Here is a 13602-nt window from a genome sequence, read left to right on the forward strand (position 1 = left end):
TCAGTTACCACTGAACACATATTAATTGCTGTATTGTATGTTTATAAGGCGGACACAACACGTGTGAGTGTAACGTATTAGCGTCTTCTTAATAGCTCAAAATGCTTTATGAACTGGATAATACGAGACTCATACAGTTATTACTATTTATTATTAATTTGTATCGATATAGTATTAAATACAAAGAAAGAAATGTGTTTAATTAATTTAATTTAAATTTTTAATAACGATTGTGAAAAACTGATGATTTTTTTTTCTTTGATAATTTAATTATTGTTTGTTATTATTTCCATTATTTGAATCATTCGTGGAAATAAAAATCAATTTTATTTAATTATTTAGTATGGATTAAAGTTAAAACCATTCGATCGTAATATAACTCATACCGCGACCTCTGATGACGACGTCACGTATCATACAAAGTTATGTACAGTAAGATTGAATAACTGTGTATAGAATAATAAAATAAAATTAAATACGAAACAAATAACAATAAAATGTGTAATTATAAATGTATATCGATTGATGCTTAGTAGTTGGAGAATCAAAATAATTTCAAATCCTCCTTCCACTTTAAATTTATGTATACCTCATTGACTATTCAGAGTAAAAAATACTTATATTTTACAACAATTGACTTGATCTCAAAAAATAACAACATTTTTTATATTTTATTATTAGTTTTATTGATAGTCCATTATTGGACTACGTACAGTTATGTTACAAACTTACAAAAGAAGTGTAAATTCGTATGTATAAATACTATGCATATAAAAGATTTTGAATTCATATCTTAACAATAAAATTATAGAATCTAAAATAGATATATTTTATCAAATTATATTATGTTTATTATAATAACCATTACATTATAAAATATATTAAATAATATAATGTATTAATATACCATGGAGTACCTAAGTCTTAAAGTAATTGACTGGAAGGCTTGAATACACAGAGTGAATATTTGTAGGTTATCAGGGGACCAGATTAAATGCATTAAATTTTAATGGTATAATGATTGATTTGTATACAAATATAGTTTATCATTAGACTTGTTTTAAAATTTAGTATAGATCAAAGTAAGTGAAAACGTGAGCTAAGTTATTTTCATTTTTATTTTTTTGTATGGTGTGATTTGACCAGTTATCCTTTTATCTAGAGTGATGCCAAATTACCAAGGAATTTTGTTGACTGATGAAGTAGAATATTTCTTGTTATTAAATTTAAATTTGAGTGGAAGAAATATTTCTTTCTATTTATGGAAAAAACCTAAGCGAATTTTCATAATGAATTTTAATTTTACAGTTTCTGACCTATAACTCAATTGTATTTTGATATAATTGAAAATCATATGATGCGATATCAGAATATTATTATTTGAAGGCTTCAACTAAATTGAAACAAGTATTCTTTGTGTTGTCAGCTAATATGGCGAAAAGAATAGGTAATATTAGTTATTATTATTTATTATTAATGTTTATTTTTTCAATGTCTAATATTTATTCATATATAATTGATGGTGTGGAGTCAAAGTCCGTGTGGATTATTAAATGAAAAAATTGTTTCTTACTTCCAAGAAAAAAATATAATATAAACCCCTCAAATCTTTACCTGCACATATAATACCTTAAAATATTATTAACTTTTTTTAAATGAAAAATATATTTTATTTTACCTACACTAAGCTGGTAGGTATTCAATAAATTACAATGATTATCAGTTATTATTATTATTAATATGTATTACCATATTCATCAAACAATAAATGTCGATTATTTATGTAATAGGTATGAATTTTTGAATAATAATTTCGCGATACATTGCACATTTGACTGACAGACTGTCATTGTTAATAACCATAAGACTACACATTTCTGAAGACTGGAAGCGAAGCAACAATTATTAACTTATAAGTTATGGCGAAGTTAACGAAGGAGATGATGGGAATAAATTTAACTATAATCTTTTATTCTAAGAACTCATATATTATTTTGTATGATGGAAAATCGAAAAATTTCAAAGTATAAAAAATGTGATATTTAATAATATTGTAGTTTATGCATTTTAATATAAATTAATATGTTCATAGAAATATTGAAATAACCACCAAGTTCCTAAGATATGACATATAAACACCAAAATATTATATTGAACTATTGATATATTTTAAATTAATAATAATATTTGTTTTTTTTTTATTTTTAGCAAAAACTGTTCAAAAATAAAGTCATGAACAAAAACAGTTTATGATATTCATGTCGATTAATATTTGCTACTGTGTTAAATTATAAGTATATTGCTGCGTGTATGTTAATATTTTTGACTAGCAGAGAACTTCAACAATAATAGCTATTATATGTTCTGTCTGTGCTTATCTCAAATTTGAAATGAGGCATATTAAAAAGCTATAATATTACTAAACAATGGTATTTGAAGAAATAATCGATAGTTAGAGAAGTATTGCAGTAAGACTTGTTTATTGCTTGAGTAAAAAAATTAAAACACTATACCTATAATACTTTAATACAATTATTACGATTAACCATTAGCCATTAGTTATCTGCTATCTGTACAACACGTAACATAGAATAGTTAAAATAGGGATTACGACATACTTACGTCATGCACTATAATGATATGGCATAGTCATTAGTCATTGAGCCAGGGCCTAGGACCTTATATATAATATATATACCTATTTTTTATTTAGATAGTAGTAAATAAGAGAAATTATCTGATTCATTATGAATTTGTGTCTATAATTTTAAATTAAGAAACATTTGATTAATTTTTCGATGAAAGCACTTGTTGTTAAAAAAACTTGGGGACCTCAATAGCCGCTAAGCTATATAGTTATTTTGACTACCTCGTCATTTAATTGATGACGTAATGGATATTATGTTAAATTTGAATCTAATGATAGTACTACCTATATAACTTAATATATACGAAAAACGATTCTAAGCTAACACATTATGCCAGTTAATATTTCTATTTTCTATAAAGTATATAATATTATTATTATATATTTTATATTATCAATATCTAATAATTTATTTTTTCATTAGTGGTATGGTTGATTAAACTCGATTTTCAGTGGAGCGAGGAATATAATATAGAGTTATCAATAATGTGTGTTTTATAGATTCTGAATGGAATGATTTTTACAATGATGTGTGTTTTTTAATTTTTTTTTTTATTGTGTCTGTGTACTAGATTTTATAAGCCCCCATATTATTTTTAAGAAATTTATGTATAAATCAATACATTTCAAATCCAAAATTTTGAACCACCCGAAAAGACGACATAATGTAAGACATAATATATACATTATATATAAATAGCTACATTTAATTCATTTGCAGTATTAATGTATGATTATTAATTAATTAAAATACGAAAAAATATCTAAACCTACTTACACTTGTCTACTATCAGTCTACCTCTACATCGGTATTGACTTAAAAGTTAAAAATAGCTAGTAGTATTACATGAAAATGAATTAATATTAGAAAACTACTATACATATTATTGTAATATATTACTAACATTTATTAGGGATTTATTTTTGCCAAAAATTTGTTCAATCTATAATCATATACCTATAGAAATTGAATTCGAATTTAATATATCCATTACTATACATCAATGTGAGTTCTTTGATTTGTTTTACTATTTTAAATAATTTATAAAAAAAAAAATATGTTGAACAATATTATCGAACATTTTGACATTAAAAAAAAACTATTTAGGTATGTTATTAGAGAATATTTTTAGTATACTTAAAAACCCAAAGAAATGTATTTTCTTTAAACTTTGATTTAAAATTACCTATAGTTTTATGTTTTTCCACTATTTACTATTATCAATTTATTTATATAAAAAAATATTTTAAACCATAATATTCAGCTTTTTTAAACTTATATTAGGTATTTATTGCTTTATATTATTATGTCACTGCATGGCCGTATTTAGAATGTTGATACTCCGAAACATACCTATATAAAATTCCACCACACTTTTAAATTCTGTCTTGTGTTTAACAAATAAATATTATAAATACATAAAAGTATAATATTAATACCTTACTTGTATTTAATAATATTGCAATAATAATATAATAACACCATTCATACATGCGTGTTTAACGGTCTTACACTACTAGTAATAATACTGATGATTATAAATGCTCAGAATATAATATTTTATTGCACTTAATGTAATATTATGGCGCTATATTCGTATTGTTACCAAATTACAACTATAACATTACTGAATTACGCTAGCTTTGGTCTACGTTCTGCGTAAAGCAGTAATCAGTTTTTCGAGGAATTTTTCGTATAAAAATAGATTTTATAGACTACCATAATAATACCAACCAACTAATACACGAATTGTCTTAAGATACTAATATTTTTAAATTTCCATCTATAAATCGATAACACAATTTATTAAAAAAAAAAAAAATGATAATAATTTTACATTTTGGATCAAAGACACTAAATAGTAAATAAGTCCTTTGTTCTCGAACTCAGAATCAAAATTGGAACAGACTTAATATTCGGTCCGAAATGTAAAGTTTTAATTCCGTGCTCCATTTCATGACAACGAATCTAGTATCAAATAAGTGTAGATCTTAATATTCTTAATGAATAAATTTGCCTCGATTGTCTCGGTATTGATCGATCTCCATAAAGCCATCATCTATCCATAACTTTCAACCACTCTTCCTTATCATTGTTGAATCAATGAATATCAAAGAAATAACAATTAAATTATAGATGGCCATGTTAATATAATATGGCTATCATTACAGTAGTGAATACACCGTTCGTAGATGGCGCCTGTTATATCGAGGCTATAGTCTAAACCTATAACGTGCATGAATATGAAATCGTCTACATTCAAGTAAAAGCACACAAAGTCCGAAAATCCATCTAAATTGTATAAAACACAGTCAGTATACAAATGCCAAATATTATAATAATAATTTATTGTAATAGTGAAATATTGACAATTAATTACTGCTATTAGTACTATTAAAAAGTATATGTGATGTATTTATCTTAACTTTATTTTATTTTAAATAATTTTCTGTATTCTAAAATAATATTAATTCATAGATGGGTATTTTTATAGTACTGAAAAACACGCGTTTACGGCAATTGGCGTAATATAATAATCATTTACGTTCAAATGCCCAATATTGGTTCTCAGAAATTAAACACAAGACATTCTTATGTATAATATGTATTGCATATTATATGCAATATTTTATAACTGTATTATTATTATAGCTATAGCAGTATAGCCTATAACTTATAGGCCTTTTAGCATAACAATCTCGTGCAGTTAAGAAAATAGACTAAATGTTGAAAAAAAAATTCACCGGTGAACAAGAAAATAATGAACGCATTCATCAAAAATTGTTATCACTGAGCTGAAAAAATAATTTTAAAATAGATTTCGTCAGTCAATCAAATAATCAATTCGATTATTTTATTATTTATTAAAACAATATTGTTGTTTATTGAACTGTATTGTCAGTAGTGTGATAAGACATTAATATTTTAAAGGTTTTTTAAAGTAACTTTTGAGAATTGTGTTTTTGAACCTTAGAAAAAATGTAACTTTCTCAAATATACGCCACTGGGACATACGGACAGGAGGTAACGAAGTATAAAATTATCATAATCGCAGCGTTGATGGGCAAGTTCGTGAACGCGCGTAACGTCGTCGCATTGATAACATGTCGCCTCGACATGAGTGTGCTACGCCACCATCCAGCCTACGATATACGATATGGATATCGATGGATACATAATTTTCCGACGTTTTAATGTTATTGTTTTTTCTGATCAAATATATTAAAACAATATAATAATTGTATAATACTATTTAATATCATTATCAGCCGCCGTACTGCTTTCACGCCGCTGAACCGGGTCAAGGCTGTCGCGGTTCTTTTTTACGCGACTTAGACCGAGTTTTGGTCGCGTCGTGTGTTTTTGTAGAGGGGAGGGGTTTTGCTTAAAAAAAATGAAATCTTATGAACGGGCAACACAATATTATTATAAATATTTATAATATTATTGTCGCACTTGCACGAACGTGGGTCGCGATAATCATAATATTATTATTATTAGTAATAATAATAATAATGATTTTTATACGTCAGTGCGTCGGCGCGCATCGTATCATTCAGAGAGCGGAGCAGCTGCTCGTGCCGCGCCGCGTTGGTACCTACTTGGTACTTGGTAGTCGGACGTCAGTTGCAGTTTGCCGGGTCGCGCGCACGTTTGTGTCGCTCCGTCGTCCGGTCTAACAATCGCTGTACGTTTTAATATAATATTATATCGTATTGATTTCCTATCGTTTATCGTAGAAATCTGATCGCATTTTTAGCGATTTCGTCATCGTAAATCTTGCCTATACTCTATTTGTATAACGTGCAACTTTTTCCCACCAGATGATAACACAATAATATTATCTGCATTCTGCAACTTCCCGCGCTGAGTATTCTCGCCAAAACACTTAGTCGAGATGGGTGACTGCGGCGATGCCGAAGACGAGGTAAAATATACAGTCTTTACCATTAAATAATCGAATTCGATCAAAAATTGTTGAAATGCTAAGATTAGAATATTAAAAGCACAGCATGTACTTAAACGTCTTAAGCCATACTTAGTAGTGTATTCATAATTAATAAATATAGATCTTGGTTATGATGTCTTTTTTTACTTAATACGTGTACACGATACACGTATTAATGCTTATATGAACTTTACTGAGATCAATAATATTAACACCAGTATTATTGTTATTGTATTACAGTTTGAAGACGCACTGGAGGTGATTCCGGCGTGAGTATAACACACTACAAATATAATATATTATTTTTTTTTATCAAACTTACTCGATATTTTTATAAATTATGAGTTAATAAAATATTTATACTTTCTGACCTAGTAAATTCATATATTTATTATTAAGTTATAACATTTTATGTAGGTAGGTATACTTACCAGCTAGGTATATCACAATAATACAGCTACATCTTACTGAACCATAACACTTCTAGTGAATGGAGTTTAAACTGTCAATTAATATAATATATATAATTATTGTTACCAATTAGATAGACGTTTCAATTTAGAAGATTTCTACATTATATTTACTTATTATTTGGATAGAAGAAAAAAATTAATCTTACGGCTAAAAGGTTTATAAGTGTAACGAATTGACGAGTAAAATTATTATAGTAATTTTATAACGTAACTATATATTACAAGCAATAAATATAACTATTTAATTATATGGGTAATTCTTCATTAAAAATTAAATGAATTAATACAATGTAAATAGGTGCGCATGTGTTTTAAACGTATAACAGTTACACGAATAGTTACATTTTTATCTAACTAATTTGAATAAAAATTAAAAATAGTAAGAAATTACTTGGGTAATATTAATACTGTGACTTGTAATATTAGGTAGATACATAATTCGTTTGAAGTGTAGGGGAATTAATGTTTTAAATTTAAATAATTGTTGATTTATTTACCATTATATAATGTGTTATTAAACACGAATATACAATTGTACACTTCAACACTTGCATCTGTGTGTGTGACAGCTAGCAAGAAAGGTAATAATATCTGAGAATATTGTTTAAAAAAATGAATGTAATGGCCAATGATTATATTAACAAACAAGTAATGAACTAGGTACTTAAAAAGTAAAAACTCATGATGGTCAATGATTTTGATATAACTATGCCGTCTATACCTACATAAGTTTTATGTTTGAAGCCCATACGGCATACAGCGTTACACAGCTGTTGGTAATATTTATGACAGAGTATAAAGAAACCCTATAAGCTTATTAAGAAAAGTTCTGCAAGTGCATACTACTATACATATACGTATAATCTAATATAGGAATAGAAGAAAACATTTAGATATTAGTTGTGTATATCAATAATATAATAATATAATATTTTATTATTATAAAATAATGTATATAAATATTCCTAAACATTCATATCATTATTATTTAAAAATTCAATACGTATTTGATTCATATTAAATTATATGTTTGATAACCTGACGTATACGGTAATCTAAATCTATTTGTGTATTTAATTGAAATAAAAAAGTCTATTTCACCCGAAAATTCTTATAATAACTATTATGTTATGACGTAACTTGTACTTAATTACAATTTAATGTTTGTAAGCAATATCCACGATTACTGTTTTAATATAGTCATAGTAATAGAATTAATAGATAATACCAATGATTATAAATTATAATATATTACTATAGCAAGTATTAAATAATGTTGTAATAACTAATAACGCATAATATAAACAATATTTAAATATGCGTTTAACGTCATTCGATAGATAAACCACAGAGTAATAGCTCTAGTTACCCGGCATATTATTATTCCATAAATTAACCATGATCTAGCGGTGATTGCCAAGTCTCTTTAGTTGTTTAATTATTAATACATTTAACTCTCAATTATTCGTACTTAGTTATTTTTAATTAGGATTCCCAGTATTTTAAGAAATTCATACAAATAATGTAGGTACATGTACAATAGCAACATGTATAGTCTTATACTATACATATGTTCAAGAAAATAAAAATAATAATATAATAAAAATCATATAAAATATACGTTAAAAGTATTTTTGTGTTATTTTTCGTACTATTTCGTCTTATTTCAGATTTTCAACAGTAGTTTCCACACTAGGTACCCAATTTACAGTATTTGAATTTAACAATAATAATGAAAAATGATACCTATTAAAATTAAATAATGTACAAAAATAAGGTTTTAGATACTTTATAATATGAGTTTTGTATGACTAGCGATAAATATTTAAAATGTTTAGTATATCTACTTTAAATTGTAATGAAAAATAATACACAATATACCTACCATTCAAATCTTTTTATTCGAAAATCATATTGTTGAAAGTATAAGCTTACATTTGTCTTTAATTTATTACTCTTACGAATTTTCATTTTTCATTTACTTTTTAAAATTTAAGTTTAAAAAGAGAGAAAGTTGGTAACTGCTTTATTGTACAGTAGGTTGTTGGAGTCGAGTAAACTGTGTAAAATATATCCATCATGGAGAAATATATGTCACTGTAATGTGTGTGTTAAATTTTAATTTAATAATAAAACATTGATTACGAAAAATGTTTGTAAGTGAATACTACTAGCCTATGTTACTAAGTATATTTTATGATAAATATATTGATATTTATATTAAAACAATTATTTTATAATTAGTGTTATATTAGAGTTCAATTAATTTTTAGTTTTTACAGAAAACATTGATGTCAACACTATGTCTGAAGTCAATTAATTTCAGAAATAGTATTTGCATATAATATAGTCATGTCCAGACGTCCACTATCTACATTTCTATACAATATTAAAATAAAATAAAATAGATTCTAATGATTACTGATGGTACTGCCATACAAAATATATTACAATTATTAGTATATAAATTCTATTTACAGTATTCTCGTATGAAATTAGTCCACTTATTTTCTGCCAAATAAGTGACCTTTAACCTTTCTGAATATCATCAGTATACGTATACATATACAATATAAATAAAAAGTAGTTATACTTACATACTATACATATTACATGTACATATATAATATATATATATATAGATTGTTTACAATGAAAATATTATACAATATTTATACTTGTAGGTATACCGCATAGGGTTTGTTCCTATTACACAAAAAAAACGAATCCATTTATAATCAAACATAATATAAATGTAACATAACAAACAATGACATCAATGGCAAATGCATCTATGTTTCAATAATTCGTTTTAGATAGCATTCATTCATTATTTTTTATTAGTGCTACAAGCATTGAAAGGAACCGATACAATCGTTCAAAGAAAAAAAACAATAATGTATTACGTTATTGTGTCTGTACGAGTATATCCTATATATGTATACGAATAACGAATATACGTATCAAAATCTTTATAAATAAATGCATATTTTGAAAATTATATCTTAAGATTAGGTATAACAAAATCATTTCTTAATAACTTCCTACGCTGAATACTAATATTGAGTCTCTAACCTGAACGGGAAAAAAATAATAAACTAATTAAGTTCCAGATACAAACGGGATGTATCTATTATCTAATCGAGTCCGAGGTTATGAAACTAGTAGTACGAATTCAGTCCTAGGATTATTTTGAGGAAAATATAAAATCAGTCGTTTAGAGTCCAGGTACAGAGGAAATTATATTGCTCAGCATTAAAATATAATATATTATTCTTTGTATTCTCGTACAGCCGTACCACACGTCAAAGTCGCTTCGTCTAAATGTGCCTTAATATTATATACGTATGGACGTGATATACTGATATCGTCAATACATAACACAATAAATAGATTTGAATGTATACAATGCTTATTTCAACAATTTTTATCAGTATAAAAATTTTTATTCTATCATCAATGTATATCTATCATTTTTTTTAAATTTAAAAATAAAACATTTTGTAAAATAACTATGTTCTTATAAAAATTTTTTCTAAATATGAACTTCTTAGATAAAAAAATATAACTAAAATATTCTTTAATTATTTTGCAACTTTTTAACAATAATCAAAAAATATTTTGACAACTATATAATTTTCCTGAAAAATATTTTTGCCATAATTAGGAAATATTTTTATGCTGTGTGGAAGTGGGAAGGAAAGTTTTTTTTTAAAAACATTTGATGGAACTCAGTATTAAAACATGGACTCAATTGGTATATACTCTAAAACAACTCGGAACTTAATTCGTCATAAAAGGTTAGGTATATTGGGACTCAGTTCATATATGTAGCCATCTTCTATGCTTTGAAAGTTTGATGATAGAAGTCAGAAAAAATGTTGCGATAAAATATTATACATATATAGGTAGGTATACAATTTTAAAATGTCTTTCATACGTTACCGAAAAGTCAAATTAATTTTTGATAAGTATTTGAAGTTCAAATTTTTATGATACTACATTATAATCACTCATAAAATAACTATTTCTTCTCAAACTATTTTTGATATTTTGTTTGTAATTAAAAAATGAATAACCGTATACTTGAAATTTTAACCAAATTTTTATGATTAATTTTCAAACATCATTGAATTTTTTTTTAAATATTTTATTTTGAGTTATAGATAGATATGTATATTTTTAAAATTGTTTTTCTTAAACTAATATATCTCAAAAATATACCTACAACACAATTTTTTTTTCATAAATATTTTAAGTTATAATTTATTCAAAAATACATATTTAAACTAAATAAAGATATTCATTGTTTTGTTATAGTAACTACTAACTATAACTATAACAATATTATTGAATTCAAATTTAACACAGTTAACAGTGACTCACTCGACATCTAACGTACAGTAGAGCAGTTTCCACTTGTCCACCTTTCATGGTTTTTCAATTTTAATCTTAATTCTTTTTAATTACATTATTAACATATGTTTTATAACTTATTTTTGTTTAACATTGGAAGTGGTTGGAACCCTCATCATTGCTTAAAAAAGGGAACCATTTTATAAGTTCTTCAAAATTCCAAGTTTTTAAATACCTATTTTTACCTATTATATTTTATAACCAACAAAGATTTTACTGATAAAATTTAAAACATCTATTTAAATATTTTATGCAAGTAATTTAACATTGATGAATAAACTTATTTTCAAAATAAATGACAATAATTGTTTTGTAATATTTCATGTAACGCCTTCTATAAATTTATACACGAAATATGTACTATAATATATATTTTATTACTCACATATGATAGGATGACACAGAACCTGGAAATTATAAGACGTATACATTATATTAGCATACTCTATATAGTAGTATAAAGTAATTGGAATATTTTAATATAAAATATTATTAATTTAAATATTGTAAATTGCAAATATTACTTACTTAGATTAACTAGTTAAAAACTTTTGAATAAAACTCGTTATTTTTTGTTTGAATAATATCCGACTTTGTTGAATTTTAAATTATAAAAAAATTTAGGTACATACATGTGTATTTTTGATATTTTTAAATTGCTAAAAGAACAACTTATAAGGAACTTTATATTACACTTTCAAATTGTTTGAAATACAAATACAAATTTAATTTAAATTTAAATATTAAAAAGAAGTTTAAATATGTATTATTTGTCTAAAAACAAACAAATTCAAGAGCTTAAATATTTTGAAAATTATAAGATGTCTAGAAAATAATAATATAAATATTTGGTGAATGTTGCTAATTTCCATAATATTATTCTTTATCCACTTTCTGATTTATCATTAATAATAAAATACTTCTCAAAAAATAATGTTACGCAGATGATCCGTTTAATAAATTTAACTTGTTAATTATCATGTTTGATGCGATAAATGTTAAACACCATCATTGTTTAGTAATTAGTTAAGTAGGTAACTACTTATTGTTCAGACCTGTTATTGATAAAGTATAAAAAAGCATAAATCAAATGTTTTCAGATAGGTAGTTATTATGCATAATACTTTTAGTATTTCCTTTTATTGCGCCTAAAACAAATAAACAACACGTGTTGTGGTTCATTTAATATTGGAATGTACCTATGTCTAACAACACAATAGGGATTACATAAAAATCTATAATGATGAAATCTTCACTTTTGTATTATATTTAAACGTTTAATTTAAATGTTCTTCGTTTTAAGTATTTTGTTACTGTAAATAGTCGTAATTAATATTATTCTCGTCGTTATTAAAATTACTTATAATACAACTCAATATTAGTCAATTAATTGTTTTTCATAGATACTTAAATTATTTTTTGCGAATTTTTTACTGTTATCATTACAAATGATATCAATTTTTTTTTCTAAAAATCTATGTATTATTATTATGATTTGTTATGTCCGAAATTATAGTTTTAGCTTTCGTCGAATAAATATTGAATGTTACCTATAAACTAATTTGTTGTATAATATTTATCTAAATTATGTTCTTTGTTCTAATTTAAATATTATAATCAAATAGTAAAAAAAAGATTTAAGACAAAAATAAATAAATGGTGTATTATGTGAATCAAGAGTAAATAGACTTTGTTGTATTTATATAGCAACAGTTATATATTTTCAGTGTAGTTATTTGTTTTATAAATTGTTTTTTTTTGTTTAGAACAGGAAGCAAATAGAGTTTTTTCTTGGGAATACTTTAGGTGATAGTAAACAATAAACATTGTTGACATTCTTCTTAAGTAGTACCTACTCATTTTAGAAAAATAATTGATACCAAGTCACTTTATTTGAAATTTTTATTGCATAATTATAGTTAAATATTATATCTAAAATAAAAATATGAGACAAAAACAAAATTTCTTAAAATTAAACAATAAACAAAACATATATCTTAGCGATGTATAGCAATACGAAGATAAATCCAAAAGAGATCCAAAAAGTTGTCGAAAAGTGTCTTAAAGAAATGGTGCTGAAGAAATACTACGAAAGTAAACAAAAACTGGTCCCTAT

At 24.9% G+C, this 13602-nt stretch overlaps 1 protein-coding gene across 1 annotated transcript in view; it reads left to right on the forward strand.

The window, feature by feature from the left end:
- The first annotated feature begins 6231 nt into the window (after nucleotides 1–6231).
- The window catches only part of LOC114132952 (tetratricopeptide repeat protein 39B-like), a 40123-nt gene continuing 32752 nt past the window's right edge, over nucleotides 6232–13602 (forward strand). The window contains exons 1-2 of the mRNA XM_027998562.2: nucleotides 6232–6576; nucleotides 6838–6866. Coding sequence (XP_027854363.2) covers nucleotides 6547–6576; nucleotides 6838–6866 — 59 coding nt within the window. The 5' untranslated portion in view covers nucleotides 6232–6546. The remainder of the gene's footprint in view (nucleotides 6577–6837; nucleotides 6867–13602) is intronic.

The sequence above is a fragment of the Aphis gossypii genome, chromosome X (assembly GCF_020184175.1).
Source record: "Aphis gossypii isolate Hap1 chromosome X, ASM2018417v2, whole genome shotgun sequence".
Lineage (NCBI taxonomy): Eukaryota > Metazoa > Arthropoda > Insecta > Hemiptera > Aphididae > Aphis > Aphis gossypii.